Source organism: Cricetulus griseus, chromosome 2 (genome assembly GCF_003668045.3).
Source record: "Cricetulus griseus strain 17A/GY chromosome 2, alternate assembly CriGri-PICRH-1.0, whole genome shotgun sequence".
Classification (NCBI taxonomy): domain Eukaryota; kingdom Metazoa; phylum Chordata; class Mammalia; order Rodentia; family Cricetidae; genus Cricetulus; species Cricetulus griseus.
The window spans coordinates 21,030,160-21,054,695 of NC_048595.1; the positions used below are offsets into that span (position 1 = coordinate 21,030,160).

At 43.9% G+C, this 24,536-nt stretch overlaps 1 protein-coding gene and 1 non-coding gene across 2 annotated transcripts; both read left to right on the forward strand.

Annotated features, from left to right (window-relative positions):
- Window positions 1-1,691: 1,691 nt before the first annotated feature.
- LOC113833899 lies at window positions 1,692-1,796 on the forward strand. Its single transcript, XR_003482089.1, has one exon. It is a non-coding gene; the product is annotated as a U6 spliceosomal RNA (small nuclear RNA).
- Window positions 1,797-5,336: 3,540 nt separating this feature from the next.
- Window positions 5,337-23,825, forward strand: Ythdf2 (YTH N6-methyladenosine RNA binding protein 2). The gene is made up of 5 exons (XM_027399491.2): window positions 5,337-5,705; window positions 6,223-6,247; window positions 6,844-6,923; window positions 10,726-12,309; window positions 22,958-23,825. The coding sequence occupies exons 1-5, from the start codon at window positions 5,679-5,681 to the stop codon at window positions 22,979-22,981; spliced, it is 1,740 nt and encodes a 579-aa protein (XP_027255292.1). The 5' UTR covers window positions 5,337-5,678; the 3' UTR covers window positions 22,982-23,825.
- The last annotated feature ends 711 nt before the right edge of the window (window positions 23,826-24,536 follow it).

The window sequence follows — 24,536 nt, forward strand, 5'->3', positions numbered from 1 at the left end:
GGTAGAGTGCTGTCTACCATGTGCCGGGCCTTGGGTTCTACCCCAATATCACTGAAAGAAAACAAAACCACTGGTGGGTGGTGGCACATGCCTAGAATCCCAGCACCCCAGAGGCAGCAGAAGCAGGTGGATCTCTGAATTTGAGGCCAGCCTGGTCTACATAGAGAGATCTTTTCTCAAAACAAAACAAAACAAAGCAAACAAACAATGTGAATGAACATTTTGCCTGCATGTAGGTAAATGGACCACATGCACACACCAGATCCCCTGGACTTAGAACTACAGTTACAGTGTGGCTCTGGGACTCAAACCTAGGCCTCTGAAAAAGTCAGCAAGTGCTCTTTTTTCTATTATTATTATTATTATTATTATTATTATTATTGTTGTTGTTGTTTTATTATTTGAAGACAGGGTTTCTGTAGTCCTGGCTGTCCTGGAATTTGATCTGTAGACCAGGCTGACCGCAAACTCTTGAGATCTGCCTGCCTCTGCCTCCTAATGGCTGATCCATCTACCCACAACTGAGGTGTTTTCTTTCTTTTTCTTTTTTGGTTTGTTTGTTTGTTGATTTTTCAGACAGGGTTTCTTTGTGTAACCCTGGCTGTCCTGGAACTCCAACTAAGATTTTTTAAAGGGTTTATTTTATTTTTATTTATTTATTTATTTTTCTTTTTGAGACATGGTCTTTCCACATTGCCCTGGTTGTCCTTGAACTCAGTATATAGATTAGAGATCTCCTTCAGGAGTGCTGGGATTAAGGATTTGATGATGTACCACCATACCTGGAAATTTTTTCTTTATTTGTTTGGTTTTGGTTTTTTTCACTGTGTAGACTAGGATGTCCTGAAACTGAAACTCACTCTGTAGACCAGACTGGCTTTGAAATCAGAGATCTGTATGTATCTGTATGATGGGATTAAAGGGGTATGCGGCCACCACCCAGCTAATTTATTTTATTTTTAATCCTGTGTGTGTGTGTGTGTGTGTGTGTGTGTCTACAGTCCCCTTAGAGAGATTCTCATGTAGGCAAGAGTGGCCTTGGAGTCTTAATCTTCCAGCTTCTACCTCTTTTTATTTATTTATTTTTTTTAGATTTTATTTATTTATCATGTATACAGTGTTTTGTCCACATGGATCCCTGCAGGCCAGAAGAGGGCAGCAGATCTCATAATGGATGGTTGTGAGCCACCTTGTGGTTGCTGGGAATTGAACTCAGGACCTCTGGAAGAGCAGCCAGTGCTCTTAACCTCTGAGCCATTCTCCAGCCCCCAGGTTTTACATCTTAAGTACTGGTATTAAAGGCATAGCCCACCATGGCTGGTTAGAATTCTGTTCTGTCACAGGGCGGTGGTGGAGCACTCAGGAGGCAGAGGCAGGCGGATCTCTGCGAGTTTGAGACCAGCCTGGTCTACAAGAGCTAGTTCCAGGACAGCCTCCAAAGCCACAGAGAAACCCTGTCTTGAACCGTCCACTGTCGTCGTCGTCCCCCCCCCCCCCCCCCCCCCGGGCCCAACAAAAAGAATGATGTCCTTAGCCTGGCGGTGGTGGCACACTCCTTTAATCCCAGCACTCGGGAGGCAGAGGCAGTCACATATCTCTGAGTTCAAGGCCAGCCTGGTCTAGAGAGCTAGTTCCAGGACAGCCAGGACTACATAAAGAGACCCTGCCTTGAAAAAAAAAACAAAAGCCGTGCTTGCTTCGGCAATACATATACTAAAATTGGAACGATACAGAGAAGATTAGCATGGCCCCTGCGCAAGGACGGCACGCAAATTCGTGAGGCGTTCCATACCTTTAATTCAATCTTGTTTGTAATTCAAATATATAAAAAATAAAGAAAGAAAAAAGAAAACAAAAAAAAAACAAAAAGCAAACGAAAGAATGAAGTCCTTATGTCTTTTCTGCTTAATCCTCCAGTCTCATCCAGTACCACCCTCTCTCTCACTATTTGCCAGCCATGGCAACCTAGCAGTCTTTTTTTTTTTTTTTTTTTTGGTTTTTCCAGACAGGGTTTCTCTGTGGCTTTGGAGGTTGTCCTGGAACTAGCTCTTGTAGACCAGGCTAGTCTCGAACTCACAGAGATCCACCTGCCTCTGCCTCCCGAGTGCTGGAATTAAAGGCGTGCGCCACCACTGCCCAGCAACCTATCAGTCTTTACCAGTCCCAGCCTCTTCCTCATTTAGGGTCTTTGCACATTCTGTCCTCTTGCTAGCTTCCTTCCCTGTCTGGCCAATAACTCATTGTCCTTCAAGTCTGGGCTAAACTCATCTCCCAGTGACAACTGCATGCTCTTCTGAAGAGGTCATTTGCCTGTACTTCCTCATTGTACTTTGCACAGCTATAACTGAATCACTTTGAATAACTATTTGCATGGTCTCAATTTCCTTAACTAGTCTATAAACTCCAAGGGAAAGTGAACTGTAAGCCTTTCTCCCCCGAGCATTGGCTAGCCCTCAATAGATGCTGTTGATAAGCTCCAGTGGCAGAGCTTAAGCTAGAACCTAAACCATATAGTGTTCCCCCTCTCCGAGCCTTGAAATACTATCACCCACTCCAGACTTGCCTTCCTTCTTCCCAGTGATTAGACATAATCAGTTTGGTATGTTCTGTTTATTCAGGAGCCTGTGAAAGCCAGTCTGGTAAATTGACTCAAGGTTAGCATTACTCTTCCCCCACTAAGGAGATTTTATCATTTAACTGGGGACTCCTGCAGAGAAGATGATCTCACAGGAGCTAATCAAAATTTCTCAGCCTTAGGTGGTGGTACACGCCTTTAATTCCAGCACTCGGAAGGCATAAGCAGGCAGATCTCTGAGTATGAGGCCAGCCTGGTCTACAGAGAGAGTCCCAGGATAGCCAGGGCTACACTGAGAAACTCTGTTTTGAAAAACAAACTTCCTGTACCATGAAGATACTGTTAGAAGCCCTGACCCCATCCCTTAATGAGATCACAGAAAAGGAACCTACATTGTACCAGACATTCATTCATTCTTTCTTTTCCTTCCTTCCTTTTTGGTTTTGTTTTTCTGAGACAAGGCTTCTCTGTATAATAGCTTTGGAGCCTGTCCTAGCACTCTGTAGACCAGGCTGGCCTTGAACTCACAGAGAACTCCTGATGGGACTAAAGGTGTGTACCTAAAGGTGTGTGCCACCACCTGCGCCTTCAACCCTCGACTGTACCAGACATTTTCTAATGCTTCCAATTTTTTTTAACCTGTGTGTGTGTGTGTGTGTGTGTGTGTGTGTGTGTACGTGTGTGTGTGTGTGTGTGTGTGTGTGACAAACTTGTTAGGCAGGTGGTATTAGGCTGTCTTAAGGAGGGAATCTGAGACAGGTGTAATGATTTCCCAGGGTTGTACATGGGCCAGGGAAACCAGTGTTTACACTCTCTTCCTCTCAGGATATGGCTCCGGGTCTAATTCCTTTTTCAAAACCTTATATATAAATTGTATCATCAGTGTAGGCAACTGCTGTTACAATTTATATATAAACCTAGGCCATTGGTTTAACTGACTGATTTTCTTTAATAAAAAGCCTTCCTCGGCTTCTCTCATTCCCTTTGTAAGACCTCTGCCCTGAGACTTGACATTTTACTAAAAGTCCTTCACCTTTGGTGCCCGATCTTACTCACTTTAATCATAAACATAAGAATAGGCTTTGTACTTGAAACAAATTTTTGAAGTAAAATCCATTTTTTTTTTGTTTTTGTTTTTTGAGACAGGGTTTTTCTGTGTACATGTCATTACTGAGAACCAACTATATTTTCTTCCTACAGAGTATGTTCCCAATTTTATATAAATGTTCCATAAACTTCTTTTTTTTTTTGGTTTTTCAAGACAGGGTTTCTCTGTGTAGCTTTGGAGCCTATCCTGGCACTTGCTCTGTAGACCAGGCTGGCCTCAAACTCACAGAGATCCACCTGACTCTTCCTCCCGTGCTGGGATTAAAGGCCTGCACCACCAATGCCCTGCTAAAATCCAATATTCTTTGGTGGTTTTTGTTTTGATACAGGGTTTCTCTATGTAACAGTCTGGCTGGTACTCAGACCAGGCTGGCCTATAACTCACAGAGATCCGCCTGCCTCTGCCTCCTGAGTGCTGGGATTAAAGGTGTGTGCTACCACCACCCAGATAGAAAGAGTTTTTTTTTTTTGAATAAAAATGTCCTTGCTAGCTGGGTGTGATGGTGCAAGTCTTTAATACCACCATTCGGGAGGGAGAGGCAGGCAGATTTATGAGTTCAAGGCCAGCCTGGTCTATCTAGTGAGTTCCAGGACGGTTAGTTAGGAACTTTGTAGAAGTACCTTATCTGAAACAAACAACTTAACAAAACAAACAACAAAAAAACGTCTTTACTCATCCTTCGGATTCCCTCTGGCCCTTGGTTCCTGAATACATGATTACTTTTTGAGTGGCCAAAGGATGATATTATGTTCTTTTTTGTGTCAAAAGCAAGGGTAACTTTGGGCGGAATAGTTCATCTCAGTTTTCCCAGCTGTAGCAGGGGACACTAATAGCCACTCTGAACTTGTTGAAAGCCTCTAGGTTTTATGGGTTGGAAAGCACTTAATGACAAAGCCCCGGCACACAGCGGGTCCTAGAATAAAGTTCATTTTCCTGTCCTCGGATCTAGGATATTCCCTCTTAAAGTTGCCCAGGACTTCATTGGTGCTCCTGACTCTGTGGAAGTATGTGGGAAATTGTGTGCACACGTGTGAGGTGTGAGATGTCTTTTTCTTGGAAATAAAGTCCAGAGTTTACTGGGTTATTTTGAGGTCAGTGATTTCTCTGCAAAGGGACTATACATATTTTTCTTCCTCTAAAGCCAAAGGGGTGACTGTCTTTTGTGGAGGGCAATGGGGGCCGGGGTTTTTAGTACTTAGTAGATGTACTGTTCCTGGGCGCTCTTTGCAAGTCCCTGATGAAGGAAGATGACAGTACTCTTAGGGAAGGGCGCATGTGCCCTGGGCCAACCTCCATCAAGTTTTCCCTATGAACTCTCAGGACCTCTCATCATGTTCCTTTTCATAGTGGGGGAAGAGTTGTCAAATGCAGTTATGAATCAGGGTTCAAATCTTGCACGCTGCAGACGCCTCCGCATCGTCAAGAAACTGACTTTTGCGTGTTTTCTTAAGACAAAGCCACGCATTTCGAGGTGTTTGCCAACATGTCCAGCCGCGTCCCCGGCCACCCAGCGCTCCTAGGCCCAAAGCCGCGGCCGTGGGGGGGGAGGGGCGGCCGCGCGCGCCGCTTCCGCTCCTCCAGCCCAGCAGAGGGCGCCACGGGCCCGGCTCTGCCTTCCCGAGGTGCTCCGCGCCGGGTCCCTTCCGCGTGGGTGAGTGAATGTGAGAGTCAGCGCTCGCGCCGCGCGCGCCGCCCGTCTCCGCTGCTCGGCGCTCATATTCCGGCTTCGAGGGGCGGGCGCGCGCGTGAAAGCATAGAGACGGGCGTTGAGCTGTCCGGCTAGAGCGTCGCCGAGTCGGAGCCGGAGCCCGAGCCGCGCGCTGTGTCTCCGCTGCGTCCGCCGAGGCTCCGAGTGTCAGGGACAAAAGCCGCCGCCGCCCGCCGCCGCCGCCGCCGCCGCACCCTCTGCTCCCGCCACCGGGGCCCATCCGCCGCCGCCGCCGCCGTCCTGAGGAGGAGTCCGCTGCCGTCGTCACCAGTGAGGATCCGAGAGCCATGTCGGCCAGCAGCCTCTTGGAGCAGGTACAGGCCCAGCCCGCATGTCTCGGCCATTGTGTGAGTCGAGACGGAGCCCGACTAGGCCCGGGCCCGCCGCTCCTGGCCGGGCCGCGGCGGCGCCTCTCGCGGCTCGGGATCCGGCCTCAGGCCGGCCGCGCCCTGCGCCTCCGGGTCTGGACCGCTCTTCCCGCTCCTCCCCGGTCCTCGCCTGCCGCTCGCCCGCTCGCCCGCCCGCGCCGCTCGCCGCCCGCCCGCTCGCTCGCCGCCGCCGCGCCGCGCCGCGCTCCCTCCCTCGGTCCCTCCGTCCCTCCCTCCGCTAGCGGCCCGGGCTTCCCGTCCTCGTTTCCTTCTCCCTCCCTCGTGTCGCTGCCGGCGCGGCCCCGGTGACCGCCGGCCTAGCGCCTTCCCCGCCTGCCCCTCACCACGCGTCCCCTTAGGCCTGTCCCTTTCTTCCCGGCTCCCGCCCTGCGCTCATTTGTCTTTCCTTTTCCGTTTTCTTCCCGGACGACTCTCTGCTCGGCGACGTCCCCTCCTCCCGCAGAGACCAAAAGGTCAAGGAAACAAAGGTAAGCCCGGCCGTGCCGGTGGCCGCGGGCCGGGAGTGGGGGTAGGGGGCTCGCCGGACAGTGGGGGCGGGGTCTCGGGGACGCGCCCCGGGGAAAGGACCTTTCCGAAGCCGCTCGGCTCGCAGGTGCCTCGCGCGGGGTGCCGGAGCCCTTTGGTGTGCTCCTGCAGCTGGCGAGCAGCTTTTTCGTTAACAACGAGTAATTCATGAGCCGGTGGGGGTGGAATGCGTTTTGAAAAGCACCAGGTCCTTAGTTTCCCGTAGGTCTTAGGAGGCCTTTGTTTTTTCCTCCTCGTGGATCACTTTCTGGAAGTAACTCACATGTGACGGGGGGGGGTGAGGGGGGGCGGGGAGGGGAGAGAAAGCCGGAGGGAATTGAAATTCGGAGGAGCCAATAAACTGACCTTTTAAAAAGATCAGCTTGCTCTGGGGAGGACAGAGTGAGTCTTTTTCACTGGGGAATCTTGCTTCAGCCTTGGCGCTCATGGTTATCCCTCAGAGGTTGGTGGCTCTGTGAACTAGCATGATCTCTGCGTGGTGAGGAGGTGATTGATGAACTTGGGAGGGATATTACTAATTTGACTTTTTTTCCTCTAGTACAAAATGGATCTGTGCATCAAAAGGATGGACTAAATGATGACGATTTCGAACCTTATTTGAGTCCACAGGCCAGGCCCGTGAGTAGTTGATCATTTTATATTATCTGAGGGTATAGTGTATTGTTAGACTTTCTGTTCTATCAGTCAGTCTCACTTTTGTATTGGAGGGGGTTTACTTTTAACACTTACTAACTTGTTATAAAACATTTATTACAAATGTTATAGGCTGTGTGGTCAACAAAACATGTGCTCTTGAGACCGTGGTACTGATGCTATCTCCCTGTGTAAGAACAGTAATACTGGCCAGGAAGACTATTGACCAGTGTTTAATATTCTGACTGCACTGAAAGGAACACAACCTTGTCTTTTAGGAAAGTTGGGTTACTAATGTAGTGGGGAAAGTTACAATGTACAGTCACCCAAACTTCACTGATGTAGAACTGCCATCCCACTGGTCTCTAAGGAGCTCTTCACATATTAAAGCTTTCAAAGTGAGACAAACTGGGATGCTTGCTGTCTGCAGAGAACAACTTTGTATACCTACCTCTTCTGGCTGATGCAGTTACGGAGATAAAGTTAAAACACTATTTAGCACAGTTGATGCTTAGACCAAGAATGATTGCAGTTGCAGGTGGGCCTCGGACTTAGCTTAGTGATAAAGTCATTCTATCTAGTACAGTCTCCGTCATCACCAAGAAAAGTTTGAGGTATACTTAATGATTCTAATGGAAAGATGGGTTGCAAATATATTCATATACCCCTAATAATGAACTATACCTATGGAAATTTGTTTGCTTCACTAGTTTGTTTCCTATCTCATGACGGTTCACAGAGTCTTAGTTAACATTTAAGTCAACATGGCTATACATCAAAAGAATTAACAGTATTACTTTTAAGGTACTGTAACATAGATTAAGAAGTTTATGGAGATGGGGCATTGGTGGCGCACGCCTTTAATCCCAGTACTCGGGAGGCATAGACAGGCAGATCTCTGAGTTCGAGGCCAGCCTGGTCTCCAGATCCAGTGCCAGGATAGGCTCCAAAGCTACACAGAGAAACCCTGTCTCGAAAAACCAAAAAAAAAAAAAAAAAAAAAAAAGGTTCTCAGTAATGACATACGTGTGTGTGTGTGTGTGTGTGTGTGTGTGTGTGTGTGTGTGTGTGTACTCAGATTTGGATCTGATTCTTACATAAGATTTTTTTGAGCTAGCTTATCTAAAAATTTTCACATTGAGACTACAAAAACTATCTAGTCCAGTGATTCTCAGCCTTCCTTTAATATAGTTCCTCATGCTGTGACCCCCAATCATAAGACTAGTTTCATTGCTACTTTAACTAATTTTGCTATTGTTATGAATTATAATGTAACTGTCTGATATGCAGGATATCTGATAATGGGACCCCCAAAAAGGTCACTACCCACAGATTGAGAACTGCTGATCTAGGAAGTGATTGGTGAAAAGTTTCCACAGAGGACAACCAAGAAAATCAGGGAAGGAAGTAGAGGAATTAACTATTAATAGTTACTGTTAATGAAATAGTTTGCTTTCCTAATCATTTTAACAGAGAGAGTGGGAACATTTAGAATCAATTCTAGGTAGTTCTTGCAAAGTATTGTGTAATGCAGATTTTTGAGCTCTTCTGGCATTGTGGGGACTTGTCATTACAGGTATAGACATTCAGCTATGTCTTGCTATAATCCGTGCTAGTAAGGCGAGTAAGAGCATTTTGTTTTTCTTTGAGATGTGAGCTGAAGCTTAAATGGCTTTTTGTTTTGTTTTGTTTGGGGTTTTTCTTTTTTTTCTTTTTTTTTTTTGAGACAGGATTTCTCTGAGTAGACTAGGCTGTCCTGGAACTTGCTTTGTAGACCAGGCTGGCCTCTGAACTCACAGAGATCAGCATGCCTCTGCCGTCCCCAATGCTGAGATTAAAGATGTGCACCACCACTGCCCAGCTAATGCATGTAACTTTTTTCTTTTCTTGAGTCTCCCTATGTAGTCTTAACTAGCCTCAAACTCACTGCGCTCTGTCTGCCTCTTGTCTCCTGAGCACTGGTTTTAAAGGCATAGGGCACCATCAAACTCCTTTAATTGAACTCCATTAATTGAAAATTTTATTAAGTAGATGTGTTTAGAGACTAAAGAATACTGTTTATACTGTTTCCTGGCCTTGGTAATACTACTACTAAGGTACTTAAAGTTTTCCAAGTCTCTTCAGGTCAAATCTACTTATTGGTAGTTAATGGATTGGTAAATACTGGGTGCTTTATATTACTATAACTATTACAATCAAGGCAGACTATATGGATCGAGATAAGAGTTTACGGAGATAAAACAATCACAAACTAAGATCTACCGAGCTAGTTCCAGGACAACCCGAACTGTTACACAGAGAAGCTCCGTCTCAGGAAAAAAAAAAAAAAGGTTAAGGCTTTCACTATACAGTCTATATCCTTGATGTGAAGAGTAATTGTACACAATTTCATATTTCTGATTATTTAATGTTATTAGACTTATGTTATCTTATTTTTCTACTTCTAATGCAAAAGGTAGTGTGAATTTTAAGTGACTGCTATTCATTTTATAAGTGAAATGAAACAGGAAGTAATCCCCTCTCCCCTGTATTTTAAGTCCTTTGGAAACCTGGCTTCCTTCCAGATTATTGTAAAGTTGTTTTTAGTTTTTAGACAGGGTTTCTCTGTAGGTTTGGAGCTTGTCCTGGAGCTCACTCTGTAGACCTGGCTGCCAGGAACTCCCAGAGAACTGCCTGCCTCTGCCTCCTGAGTGCTGGGAGTAAAGGTGTGCGCCGCCGCCACCTCCTTTTTTTAGGACTTTTTCCTTTTATGTGTTGTGTTTTTCCATGTGCATGTATGTGGAATGGGTGTGTGCCTGGTGTCTGTGAAGGTCAGAGAGGATATCAAGAGTCCCCGGGACTGCGGTTACAGATGGCTGTGAGCTGTGAGCAAAGAACTGAACCTAAGTGCTTTTAGCCACTCAGCCATCTTTCCAGCCCCTACTTTTTTTTCATGTTGGACATAGAATCTCATTTTCCCACCTCTGGGATATAGAGTAAAGACCCTTTAATTCTAGCAGTTGGGAGGCAGAGGCAGGGATCTCTGGGAGTCAAGGGCAGTGAGGTTTATGCCAGCCAGAGCTGCATAGTGAGGACCTGTCTAAAGGTAACAACTGGCCAGGATTGATGGGGCATTCCTTTTTTGTGAGTATGGGTGTTTTGCCTGCATGTATGTTACTGACCACATGTGTGCATTGCTTGCTCACAGACTGAGGAACAGATGGTTGTTATCTGCCATGTGTGTGCTGGGAACCAAACCTGAATCTTCTGGAAGTGCTTCAAATGCTTTTAACTGTTGAGCCATCTGTCCAGCCCCACTGGCACACACCTTTAATCCCAGCACACTGAGTTCTAGACCAACTTGGTCTACATAGCAAGTTCTAGGACAGCCAAAGCTACATAATAAAACCCTGTCTCAAAGACAAACACCAACAAAAAGGTCTGTATTTACTATATCTATCAGCTTGACTCAGCTTGACTTTACATGTTTACACAGGACCTTTAGGTATGGTGTGACATACCTTTAATCTCAACACTTAGAATCTGAGGCCGGAGGATTGCCTTAAGTTGAGGCCAGCTGGAATACATAGCACACAGAAACCAGCAACCAAAAAAAAAGGTTTAAGTAGTTATCACATCAAAATTTCGTATAGTTCAAAAATGTCGACAAGTTTATAGAAGAGTGAATGGGGTGCTCCCTTTTGTAGTGATGGCTCAGAAACTTGAGTTGTGATTGTGGAAGGAAATGTCCTGTTACTTACATTATTTTATATATGTAGTTTTGATATATTTGCCTTTTCTTCCACAGAATAATGCATATACTGCCATGTCAGACTCCTACTTACCCAGTTACTACAGCCCCTCCATTGGGTTTTCCTATTCTTTGGGTGAAGCTGCTTGGTCTACTGGAGGTGACACAGCCATGCCCTATCTAACTTCTTATGGACAACTGAGCAACGGAGAGCCCCACTTCCTACCAGATGCAATGTTCGGGCAACCAGGAGCCCTAGGTAGCACTCCATTTCTTGGTCAGCATGGTTTTAATTTTTTTCCTAGTGGGATCGATTTCTCAGCATGGGGAAATAACAGTTCTCAGGGACAATCTACTCAAAGCTCTGGATATAATAGCAATTATGCTTATGCACCCAGCTCCTTAGGTGGAGCCATGATTGACGGACAGTCAGCTTTTGCCAATGAGACCCTCAATAAAGCTCCTGGCATGAATACTATAGACCAAGGGATGGCAGCACTGAAACTGGGTAGCACAGAAGTTGCAAACAGTGTTCCGAAGGTTGTAGGCTCTGCAGTTGGTAGTGGGTCCATCACTAGTAACATTGTGGCTTCTAGCAGTTTGCCTCCAGCTACTATTGCACCTCCAAAACCAGCATCTTGGGCTGATATTGCTAGCAAGCCTGCAAAACAACAACCTAAACTGAAGACCAAGAATGGCCTTGCAGGATCAAGTCTTCCACCGCCCCCAATAAAGCATAACATGGATATTGGAACTTGGGATAATAAGGGTCCTGTGGCAAAGGCTCCCTCACAGGCTTTGGTTCAAAATATAGGTCAGCCAACCCAGGGGTCTCCTCAGCCTGTAGGACAGCAGGCCAATAATAGCCCCCCAGTGGCTCAGACATCAGTAGGGCAACAGACACAGCCATTGCCTCCGCCTCCACCACAGCCTGCCCAGCTCTCGGTGCAGCAACAGGCAGCTCAGCCAACTCGCTGGGTAGCACCTCGGAACCGTGGCAGTGGGTTCGGTCATAATGGGGTGGATGGTAATGGAGCAGGACAGTCTCAGGCAGGTTCTGGATCAGCTCCTTCAGAGCCTCACCCAGTATTGGAGAAGCTTCGGTCCATTAATAACTATAACCCTAAAGATTTCGACTGGAATCTGAAACATGGCCGGGTTTTCATCATTAAGAGCTACTCTGAGGACGATATCCACCGTTCCATTAAGTATAACATCTGGTGCAGCACAGAGCATGGCAACAAGAGACTGGATGCTGCGTATCGTTCCATGAACGGGAAAGGTCCCGTTTACTTACTTTTCAGTGTCAACGGCAGTGGACACTTCTGTGGAGTTGCAGAGATGAAATCTGCTGTGGACTACAACACATGTGCAGGTGTGTGGTCCCAGGACAAATGGAAGGGCCGTTTTGATGTCAGATGGATTTTTGTGAAGGACGTTCCCAATAGCCAACTGCGACACATTCGTCTAGAGAACAACGAGAATAAACCAGTGACCAACTCTAGGGACACTCAGGAAGTGCCTCTGGAAAAGGCTAAGCAGGTGTTGAAAATCATAGCCAGTTACAAGCACACCACTTCCATTTTTGATGACTTCTCACACTATGAGAAACGCCAAGAGGAAGAAGAAAGTGTTAAAAAGGTAACCAGCTTATTCAGACTTTGGGGATGAGGCATTAGAGAAGATAAGAAAGGTACTGCAGTGAGTGAATGCTTAATAAAAGCTCTGTAAATAGTGGTGTCATTTAGCAGCTTAAGGCTTTATGAGAGTATAATTGGTCTTTTGAACCCTAGTGTGAAGGAATGTGAGCATTAGTGGAGAGCAGAAACAGTACAGTTTGAACTTAACAGACACAGACAGAGGTAATTGTAAAGATACAAAAGGGATAATTGAAGTGATGTTGTAATGAGAAAGAAAAGGATGAACGGTTTTGGAGTTGGTTTTTGCCTCTGTAGTTTTGTGTTTTCAAGAATTTGTGTGTTACCATCCCCGAAATCTGTCTGCTTCTGACAGTCGACAATTGTCTTACTCTTTGTAGTGTTTTTTTTTCTTTTCAGTGATGGAAATTGAACCAAAGATATGCTAGGCAAACCTGTCACTGCACCACATCCCCAGCCATAGGAAAGTTAATATACGTAAAACTTTATTATATCAAACTTAAAAACAGCATTAAAGGGGTTGGAGAAAGACTTAACAGTTAAGTGTGCTGTTCTTGCAGAGGACCTGGGTTCAATTCCTATTACCCACATGGTGGCTACAACCACCCATAACCCCTGTTCCAGGGAAATCAAAAGGCATGCAAGTGTAACACATTTATGTAAACATTTATAAACATAAATATCTAAAAAAGCGAAAAACCGGGCAGTGTTGACTCATGCCTTTAATCCCAGCACTCGGGAGGCAGAGGCAGGCGGATTTCTTGAGTTTGAGACCAACCTGGTCTACATGTGCTAGTTCCAGGATAGGCTACAAAGCTACACAGAGAAACCCTGTCTCGAAAAACAAACCAAAAAAAAAAAAAAAAAAAAATCTGAACATTAGAAAAGCTGTCTCTTGGTTTTAACATTTTATTACTCCATTATTTTCTCTTGATTTTTCTGTATCAAGCTGAAAGAGTGATACAAAGTGGATACAGACTAGAGTGATTTATTTGAAATACCCATTGCTTGCTCTGAGGATAAATTTTAGGACCACAATGGAGGTGTTTGTTTTGTTCATATTTACTTTTATTTTCTGAGTGTGTGGATATGGATGAACCTGCACATGCATACCTGCAGAGACCAGAAGGGGGTGTTGGGTCCGCTGGAATTGGAGTTACAGGAAGTCGTAGGAGCAGCTAGTGACCTTAACCATTGAACCATCTTTCCACCTTGTTATTCATATTTTATGTGTACAGGGGTTTTGCCTGCATGTGTGTTTGTGTACTACATGAAGTCCTGGTACACACAGAAACCAGAAGAGGTTTCAGATCCCATGAAACTGGAGTTTACTGTTGATTTATGCTCGTGATTGAACCCAGGGTGGACATATATTTTTTTTTTTTAAGATTTATTGCCTGGTGGCGGCAAATCTTTGATCCCATTCTTTATCCCAGCAGAGTTTGAGGCTAGCCTGGTCAACGGAATGAACTCTAGGACAGGCTCCAAAGCTACACAGAGAAACTGTCTCAACCACCCCCCACCTCAAAATTATTTATTGTTTTAGTTTTATGTATATGAGTGCTCTGTCAACTTTATGCCAGAAGAGGGCATCATATCCCACTATAGATGGTTGTGAGCCAACATGTGGTTGCTGAGAATTGAAATCAGGACCTCTGGAAAAGCATCTAGTGTTCCTGATCGCCAAGCCATCTCTCCAGTCCCCTTGGACTGGATTTTTTTGTTTTTGTTTTTTTTTAAAGTAGTGCTCTGGATGGAGGGAGTACCTTGAGCATCATGCTAGGGAATCAATCTGTCTTTGAGCTAAGTCCCTGGGTCTATATTGACTTTTTTTTTTTTTAAATGGGCTGGTGCATATTACAGCTCTGGTTTATTTATGTGTATTGGTGTTTTGCCATGGATGTTGGGTCCCTGGAACTAGAGTTACAGACAATTGTGAGCTGCCATGTGGGTGCTGGGAATTGAACCTGGGTCCTCTGGAAGAGCAGTCAGTGGTCTTAACTGCTGAGCAATCTCTCCAGCCCCCTATATTGTCTTCATCAAGGGTGTTTTTTGAATTAAATTCACTGGAGTGGTTCAGTGAGTGAATTGAATTTGGAGAGGATCTCGTAGTTTAGACCTCAAAATTCATTAACTGACTGAGGATGATTTTGAATCTCTGAGGTTGTTTGCCTTGGTGAGACCATAGTTGTCGGTGGTCTGGAACTTACAATGCAGAACAGGCTGGCCTTGAATTTACAGAGATCTATTTGTCTCTGCTGGCATTAAAGATGGGCACCATCACCATCACTCCCAGTGCTAAAGCTATTTCTTTTTTTTTTTTTTGGTTTTGAGACAGGGTTTCTCTGTGTAGCTTTGGAGCCTATCCTGGCACTCACTCTGGAGACTGGCACTCAGTCTGGAGACCAGGCTGGCCTCGAACTCCCAGAGATCCGCCTGCCTCCCATCTCCCGAGTGCTGGGATTAAAGGCGTGCACCACCAACACCCGACAAAGCTATTCTTTTTAAAAATGTTTTAGGGTTTATTTCCTAAAGTTTTAGATATATTTTATGTTTTGCACCTTTGTATGTCTGTGTGCCACAGTGTACGGATGGTTGTGAGTTGTCATGTGGGTGTTGGGAATTGAACCCTGATCCTCTGTAAGAACAAGTGCTCTGTAAGAACAACTGCTGAGTCATTTCTCTTGCTCTAATAAGTATATAGCCCAGGTTGGCCTTGAACTTGTGATCCTCCTGCCTCAGCCTCCTGTGCCCAAACAGATACACAGTTGGTTCTCACCTTCCGCCTTTATTTTATGTGGGTTCTAGGTATCAAATTAGATTTCCTGGGTTATGGTCAGCACCAACCATTACATGTTGAGCTTGAATTTCTGATCCTCCTGTCTCCACCTTCAAATGCTGGTATTACAGCTGCTACCATGGCACATTTATACACTGCTTGGCATTGAACCCAGGACTTTAGGGTAGACTAAGTTACAACCCAGTTCTGATTATGAACTTTGTATAATTAGGTCTAAGATTCTTATCTTAGAATTGACTGGTCTTTTACTGTTTTCCTAGAATGAGTGTAATAATGAAAGTTGTTAAATAGTGTCTGGGGTTAGGGTGTAACTCTGGTAGAATGTTTGGGGAACATACAGCAGACCTTGGGTTCTATCCCTAGCACCATCCTCCTTTAATAAAAAGGTAATGGTTCATTTCCAAAACCTGGAATAAAAGACTTAGAGGAATGAGTATCCTAATAGTTCTCAAGCTGGTGAACAAAACACCAGGTAAAACTTAGAGCTTTGATTATATTTGTGTCCCATTGCTTTTTAGTTAATGTTCTGTGGGAAGAGACTCAGGTTTCAGGAAGGCTTGATGGCTAGCCCTGTTTCCATTTCAGTCAGAATTCCTACTGTCCTGGCATAACTGACTAATCTGTTATTAGTTATTAGGCTTCTAAGAACATTGTGAGAATGGGATTTTATAGCTCATCAAGGCACTGCTTTAGGTGTGTGTGCTTTGTTCTAATTACAAGATGGCAGAAAACTGGGTGCATGGAGGGCTGCTAATGCAGTAACTTGGAAGTAACTAGCAAGCACTTAAAACTTGCGAGGATCCTATCGCAGCTGCTCTGAAGGTCTGTGGTCAGACCTGTATCTTGGCAGAAGTAGAGGCAGCCATTATTGCCAACCGTTATTACTGAATCACTCTGTCACTTGGTGTACTTCAGTACCCTGAAATCTTCAAATATTGCATCTGTCTGACGTGATATTTTTAGTAAACTTTAGTGATATGTTTGTGTCTTTTGGGTGTCTCATTGCCCCTCTCCCCTTCTAGCCCAGCTGGCCTTCACCTCCTGATCCTCTGGCCTCTACCTGGTGAATGCTGGGATCGTGCCAGCCATGTCCTGATTTGTAACTTTTTTTTTAACTTTGTATCTAAAACATCATTTTATTGTAAGAGAGAGCAAGCACACACCATGCATGAAAGTGGAGGTCAGGGCAGCTCTTTGGAGGCCAGGGGTTGATCTCCTCCTCCATGTAGGTCTTCAGGCTTACTTTTACCCACTGGCTTGGTTCGTAACATCTTTTTAGCACTGAGTGTTCTTCACTTACTTGTATACCACACCAGGCACTGTGACATCACTTTTAGTGGCTTTGTAATGTTATAAATTGTTGACTGACTTTATTCTTTGAGACAGCCTGACTGTAGCGCAGACTGGCCTCAAACTGTACTTCCTTAGCCTCAGGATTGCAGATGTGAGCCATTGCACCCAGGTTTCATATTTTCTTACTAAGTGATGAGGATAGAAATACCATACCTGCCTTTACTCACAGCACTCAGTAAGCAGAGACAAGGGGCTCTCTTACTTGAGTTTGAGGCCGGTCTAGTAGTGACTTCCAGGATAGCCAGGGCTACACAGGGAGGCCTTATCTAAACAGAAAAAAGAAAGAAAAAAGTAAAAACAAAACAAAACAAAAGAACCCCATACTTGTTGTTTCCATTTATGCCCCCTTCAACACTTGGTTACCTCCTCAGACTTACTGAGTGGACATGCAGCTCTATATGTGGGTGTGTTTGTAGACTCAACATGTGCACGGAAGTCAGAAGACAACTTGGGAGTCAGTTCTTTATTTTTATTGTCTGGAAATGTAGCCAGCTCTATTGGTTGATTGCTTGTTATGGATGCACAAAATTCTGGGTTCAGCTCCCAGCACTGCATAAACTGAATGGCCCATACCACTCATCCCAGCACTGAAGGGTGGAGGTTAGGAGTATCAGAAGAAGTACAGTGTTGCCTCTGGGGCTAGCCTGGGCTGTATGGTCCTCTCGTTCTAAAGGAGAAAAATGGAGTGAAAATTCTGCAGCTTCTCTGCTATGTGTTAGGTGAGTGTGTGTGTGTGTGTGTGTGTGTGTGTGTGTTTTAGAGAGAGCACGCTGGAATGCTGTAGAGGTGGCTACAGCTTTTGAAGCATTACATTGAATTCTCATTGAATGTCTTAGTTCAAGGGATAGTAAGATAAAGGACTTTCTTACAGCTCTTTATTTTGTTGTCACTTATTGTGTGTGTGTGTGTGTGTGTGTGTGGGTAGATACGTGGGTGCACAAGCCACAGTGTGCTTGGGGAGTTTAGGGCAGTCTACTGTAGTAGGTTGGCAGGCTTGGTGCCAAGTACATTACCTGTTGGGCCATTGTTGACCGATTGTAGCTCTTCAAAGAAGAAAAAAACTAGGGAAGTAAGGCAAGCAAAGGTGATTACTGCTTTTCTGTGTTCACCTTGCATGAAAAAGTCTGCAAATGAGCCAAGAAGAAAAGCAGTGTAAAAAGAGTGTAGCAGTTCAGGTGACTCTTTGACCAAAGAGGTTGACAGTAGAGTTGTTGCCGCCCCCTTCTGGATACAATTATAACTGCAACAGAGGTAGTGCAAGTATCTTCGAATCACTTTCTACCCTGCTGAGTAAACAAACTCCAGCCGACTTTGTATTAAGGGATAATTAAAGCATGAGGTCACCTGAAATGTTATACAACAGTGTATATTAAAATGCTGACACTGGGCCAGCAATGTGGCTCAGTGGGTAAAGTGCCTGCTGTGTCAGCCTGACAGCTTGAGCTCAGTCCCTAGAATCCAGGTTTTTATTTTTATATTTTTAAAGATGGAACAAAAAAACTTAAGAGACGTCCAGCAGTTATAGCAGAGAATCTGAGTTCAGTCCTAGCACCCATGCTGGGTAGCTGGCAAATGTCTGTAACTTCAGCTGCAGGGAGGGTGGTGTCTCTGGTGTCTGAGGGCACCTGCACTCACTTGCATAGAAGCACATAATTAAAACTTTTCATAAAAAAGGGTGGCATATGTTAGAAGAAGACACTTGATGTCATCAACTTCTGGCACAGACAAGTACACCTGCAACGCAGCTGTACACGGTGTACACATAAAACACTAAAAATATGCAAGCACACACACATATTATGCACACAAATAAGTTTTTTAGATTTGTTTATTTATTATTGCTTATTCAGTGTTCTGTCTGCATGTATGTCTGCAGGCCAGAAGAGGACACCAGATCTCATTATAGGTGGTTGTGAGCAACCATGTAGTTGCTGGGAATTGAACTCAGGTGCTGGAAGAGCAGCCAGTGCTTTTAACCTCTGAGCCATCTCTCTAGCTCCACACAAATAGCTTTATCAGTGTTGATATTACAGGATGTGACCCAGTGCAGAGACTAGCAAAAGCAGCTAAGACTAGTGTCCTTAAAAGTTTATGGAGCACATGATTGCTTGTGCATCTGAAGGAGCGCAAGTAGGAAGATGAGGGAAGGTGGAACACTAGGCAGATCTCTTAGGCCTGCTTGGTCTTCATAGTGGTTTTCAGCCAGTAGGGCTTTGTAGTGACCATCTATATTTAAATTAAAAAAAAAAAAAGCCTAACTCACACGGTTGAGCTTTTAGAAATAGAGGAAACTGCTCTTTTCAACTTTATTTGGCCTTGAACTTATGATTGTCCTGCCTCTATATTGTGGGTGCTGGGTTACAGATATGTGCTAGCATACCTGATTTTAGGTGGTGTTGGAGCTTGACTAGCACTTTGTGCATATAAGTGCAAACAAGCACTACCAGCATAGTATTCCTCACTTGTCTGGTGGGTCTTAACAAACACCAGAAACTGCCTGCTGCATATAAAATGTTGGTCCAATTCTTTGTGTAATGAAGTTGTTTAGAGAAGATAGACTCATATAAGATTTGACTTGGTGTGAATTTGTTTTGGAGACAGAGTCTCTCTCTGTAGCCCTAGTGTCCCAGAAGTCTGCAGATCAGGCTGCCTTCAAACTCCCAGGGATCACCTGCCTCTGCCTGCCAAGTGCTAGGGTTAAAGGCACGCTTCACTGCACACTACATGAACTTTAAAGACAATATTTATAGCCAGGTGGTAGTGACGTACATCTTTGATTCCAGCACTCGGGAGGCAGAGGCAGATGGATCTCTGAGTTGGAGGCCAGCCTGGTCTACAGAGCGAGTTCCAGGACAGCCAGGGCAACCCAGAGAGACCTTGTCTTGAAAAATTTGTGGAGCTGGAAGGATGGCTCAAGAGGTTTAAGAATACTTGTTAAAGAAAACCTGGGTTCAGTTCCCAGCAGCCAAATGATGGCTCACAGTCATCTTTTACCTCTAGTTCCAGGGGACATGACACAAAAATAAAATAAAAAATAATGTATTTTTATGTATATGTACCACTTACACTCAGGAATCTGAGGTCAGAAAAGGTGTCCATTTGATGTGAGTTTCAGGGGTTGTGATTTAATGATAAGCAGCAGGAATAAGGATGCAAAGGTTCTGAGATGTCATGAGACTGGAGTAGGATATGTAGGACAGTTTCTTTTGTAGTCTTGGCTCTCCTAGAAACTAGCTCTGTAGACCACACTGGCCTCAAATTCACAGAGATCCCCCTGCCTCTGCCTCCTGAGTGCGGAGATTAAAGGCATGTGCCACTTCCACCCAGCAGATATTTTAAAGAAAGGATATTAAACTAGAGACAGTGTGGTGGACCTTTAGGAGGATAAAGCAAAGGAATTTTAGCCAGTTTGAGATTTCATAGAGTAAATTGAACACTGCCACCTTGTGGCTTTCAAGATATTCTTGTGAGCAAAATTTTAATTTTGTAACCAGTTTTTGTAGACCAGACTGGCCTTGAACTCACAGAAATCCACCTGCCACCTTCCCAAGTGCTGGTACTAAAGTTGTGTGCCACCACTGCATGGCTCCAGTTTTGTTTTTTAATGCTGGGTATTGAATTCAGGGCCTTGTGGGTGCTAGACAAGCTCTCTAACACAACCCAATTTCCAGTTCTGTAATCAGATTGAAAGTGAGGAGGGGGCTGAAGTAGTGTAAATAGGTGTTACCTGTAGTAACATTCCCTCATGTGGCTCGTTACCTCATCTCTCTCTGTGCTGCTCATGCTACTTTCTTGAAGTCTGGCTCACAAGTCTTCCTCTCCAAGTCCTCTCTGTCCCCAGAAGTCCTGCCTAACTTCTTCCCGCCTAGGTATTAGCCATTCAGCTTTTTATTAAACCAATCACAGTGATATATCTTCACACAGTGTAAAAGAGTAGTCTTCGACATAAGGGGAGTAAATTTAAAGAGATTTATTGCATTGTGTGATAGTTAATGATGGTGCATTGAGTGGTAATTTTGAGAAAGCAGGGTAAATGGTATCATAAAAGATAAGCACAAGGCTGGGGGAAATAGCTCAGTGGAGGGTAAAATGCTGGCCAGACAAGCAAGATGACTGGAGATTGAATCCTCATGGCCCATGTAAATGTTGGGTGTGTGTAACAAGCTTCTCAAATGTAGTGGGACTTTGTTTTGTGGGCCCACTAGCTCCCCAATAATGACACGGAGACTTAATATTAATTATGAAAGCTTGGCCTTAGGTTAGGCCCTTTTCCAGCTAGCTCTTATAATTCATAATTTAAATTAACCTGTCTCTTAATCTATATTCTGGTTCGGTTATCTCTGTTCTGTACCATGTGCCTAACTTCTTCAGAGTCTTTGTTGAAATCCAAGGGCACAGATCCCTTCTTTCCCTGGAAATCACTCCTGTCTTTTCCTGCCCAACTATTAGCCTGGTTCCAATTTTCATTCATTCATTTTTTTTAAAGATTTTATTAATTTATTATGTCTACAACATTCTGCTTCCATGTATATCTGCACACCAGAAGAGGGCACCAGATCTCATAACAGATGGTTGTGAGCCACCATGTGGGTGCTGGGAATTGAGCTCAGGACCTCTGGAAGAGCAGTCAGTGCTCTTAACCTCTGAGCCATCTCTCCAGCCCCCATTCTTTCTTTTTTATAATTTATTTTTTATATGACTGGTATTTTTGCTTTCATGTATGTCTGTGTGAGGGTGTGTATCCTCAGGAACTGGAGTTACAGACAGTTGTGAGCTGCTATGTGGGTGCTGGGAATTGAACCCAGGTTCTCCGGATGAACAGTCCATGCTCTTAACCTCTGAGGCAGCTCTCCAGCCCCAAGGTTCCAATTTTCTTAATGTTATTTAGCAATTTTCTTTGTCTGGGTCTAGTCCAGGATCATTTGGTTTCATGTGCTTTAAACTATATCGATTTCACTGCCCTCAATGGGTCAGTTACTAGGTAGATGGTGTTTGTTCCTGTCATTTGGAACTTTATGTAAGCTGGTCCCTGCCAGGGTTTCCATTTTTATTTGCTATTTTTGTTAGGTGTGATGGTGCATACCTGTGGTCTCAGCACCTGGGAGACCAAGCAAGAGAATTGATTGTAATTTCATGGCACCTTGGATTACATAACCTCACCCCCCCTCCATCCCCCACCCCTGTCAAGAGACTGGAGTGGTGGCTCAGCAGTTAGAGGACCTGAGGCAGCCAGGCCAGCTGAGTGGCTCACACCTTTAATCATAGCACTCAGGCAGAGGCAGGCAGATCTCTGAGAGTTCAAGGCCAGCCTGTTCTACTGAGCAAGTGCCAAAACTACAGAGAAACTTTGTCTGGAGGGAGGGTAATTTGGAGGCAGACAGATAGACACTGGGAATGAATCCTCAAAACCTTCCCCTTTAGTAACACATCTCCAATAAGACTACACCTCCTTTCTTATCCTTCCCAAGCCGTTCTACCAACTGGGGACCAAACATAAACCTATGGAAGCCATTCTCATTCAAACCATCACAATGTCTGTTCTTGAAATTTTAGGAGAGTTTAATAGAAAAGTTCTAGGAACATTAAAACTTTTACATTGGATGAAATGTCTTTTCTCTTTGAATAGCAACTGAGTTGCAAAGATTGGAATATTGGGTTAATTAGGTTTACTGCTGTGGTAAGTATAGTGTCTCCTTATGACATTTCCATACATGTATATGAGGTATCACTTGGATGTAGAGGGCCAAAGGTGACATGGTGTCTTCCTTGGTTGATCTTCACTTTACCTGGAATTTCCCAATTCCAATCCAATTAGCCAGCTTGCCTGGGAATCCCTCTCTGCCTCCTGAGTGATGGTAATTAAAATTGTTTAGTTTTTCTCAAAGATTGATATACTGTAGCAAGGGCATTGATAAGATAACTACATAGTCCTAGGGTAGATAGTCTTGGGCAGGTAAGTAACTTATTTGAAGTTTAGTTTAAGATGGGAATAGGCTTGATGTAGTGTGCCTATTGGTAATATTAGTACACCGAGGGCTAAGACAGGAGGATTCCAAATTTGGACCAGCTTAGGTTGTGACTGTCTTAAAAACAACAACAAAGTAAGCCTCAGAAGTAAATTACATCCTTGGAATGAAAATATGGAAATTATTAATAGTTAACAGTACCTGGGATGTGGAATTCCAAACATGGTGAGTTGATATTCTTTTTGGAAAATTCATACCAATATCAGAACCATAGTTATAATGTCAGTGGGAGCTGGGCACTTTTTTGTTGTTTTTGTATTTTGAGACAGTCTCTCCATAAGCCCTGGCTGTCCTAGAATTCACTCTGTAGAAGAGGCTGCCCTGTGCTGGGGTCAAAGTTGTGTGCCACAACTGCTGGCCAGACCTTTTCCTTTTAAAAACATTGTAGTTTTTAGTTTGTTTGTTTATTATTACTTTAGCTAACTGTTTCAACTGTTTTCTTACCTTCCCAGGAGCGTCAAGGCCGTGGGAAATAAAGCGGTTCTGCACAGACTGCAGCAACGGTTGCATCTGCTTATCCTAAGAGGACACAGTGACCTTCAAGACAATTAGGACTTCTTTCTTAATTTCATTGACTTCAGAGACGATTGCAAACTTGCAGTTTAAGTATTGGAATTTCACAGAAGACATAGGACTAAACTGGAAAATGGGGGGAAAAAAGGAAAAAAAAAAGAAAAACCTAAACAAAAATTCCCTCTAGGTAGTTTAGGTAAAAAATGCCCCTTTTATTTTGGCTTTGGTTGTGATTCAGAGCATAATGCCTTTTTTTTTTTTTTTTTTTTTTTTTGTCTTTTTACTATATTTTTCGGATTTTTAAGTCCGTAAGTGCATACAATTTTCTCTAATTTTTAAACCCTTTCCTCTTCCCATTTTGACATTTGCACTTGGAGAACACTTGAGTTGCGCAGATTTTGGGTGTCCACCCCAGAAAGTGGGAATTTGATTTTTCCTTTCCGAACTGGAAGAAAATTTTTATGAAGAATTTTTGTCTAGGAGAGTTTAATAACAGTGTTACCCAAGGTTGTGTCTGTAAGGGTGATTCATTTTCTCTGACCCTTTGTTACTCAAAGTAAAGTACTAGGAGTCCTAAGAAATGTTCTGTTCTTGTACATTATACTGATTAAGTCAGGATTAATTTGATTTCAAAGCTAAGAACAGTGGTAAAAACTTGTTTTCAGAAATGCATTTTGGAAGAGAAAATATTGTAAAACATGTAGTGAATGTTTCTTCAGTTTCTTGTTCAGCCAATGAGGAAAGGGCATTGCCTTTCTTTTTACCATTAATCACTTCTCAATAAACGTGAGATCCTGTTGAGCATCACTCCTAGTACCATTTAGTATTCTTTGCTGTATTTTGGGGAGAGATTTTGGTAAGGAGTTTTGAGAGGTGAAATAGTGACTCATTTTAGAGAGCGTGATAACCTTGAGTGGTGGTGCATTCCTGTACTCCCAGCACTTAGGAGATGGACTCAGGGTGGATAAGTCAGAGCGTGTCCTCACCACATAGCAAGTTTGAGGCCAGTTGGGCCACATGAGACCCTATCATCAAAAAAAGTTGGTATTGAAAGGACAGTTTGGATTTGTTAACTTGTAAACCAGGGTGTGACAGTATTCATACTAAATTGTTTCTGGTTGTTCATATAGAAAACACAGCACTACTGAGTCACTCAGTAGTATTGTGTTTTATTATTTGCCAGGGACTATGCTAATTCCAGAGGAACTTCATTCCTACAAAGAGAGGTAGCACCCAGTATCCAAGGATATAGTGTTTAATCCAACATATGGCTACTTTAGACAGCATTTCCCAGAGATTTGGGTCTCGAGTGAAGTTCCAGTGGTTTGCTCTTTGTACAATTAGACCACAGTGGAATTTGTTTATTCCCTAAGGTTTAAAGGGTTTCTATGCTTTAGAGAAATTTGCTCTTAAGATGTCCCAACTTTAAAGAGTTAAATGTGCAAAAACTCTATACCAAGACGATTCTGAAAATGAGTTTAATGCTGTAGACAGTGTTACCTTGGTATGCCTAGTTCC

What these genes read in the sequence shown, in the direction of transcription:
- Ythdf2 (XM_027399491.2), top strand. Translation starts at nt 5,679, where the DNA reads ATGTCGGCCAGCAGCCTCTTGGAGCAG. An exon ending in CCAGCAGCCTCTTGGAGCAG is followed by an intron (nt 5,706 to 6,222) that starts GTACAGGCCCAG and finishes CTCCTCCCGCAG; the next exon opens with AGACCAAAAGGTCAAGGAAA. An exon ending in AAGAAGAAAGTGTTAAAAAG is followed by an intron (nt 12,310 to 22,957) that starts GTAACCAGCTTA and finishes TTACCTTCCCAG; the next exon opens with GAGCGTCAAGGCCGTGGGAA.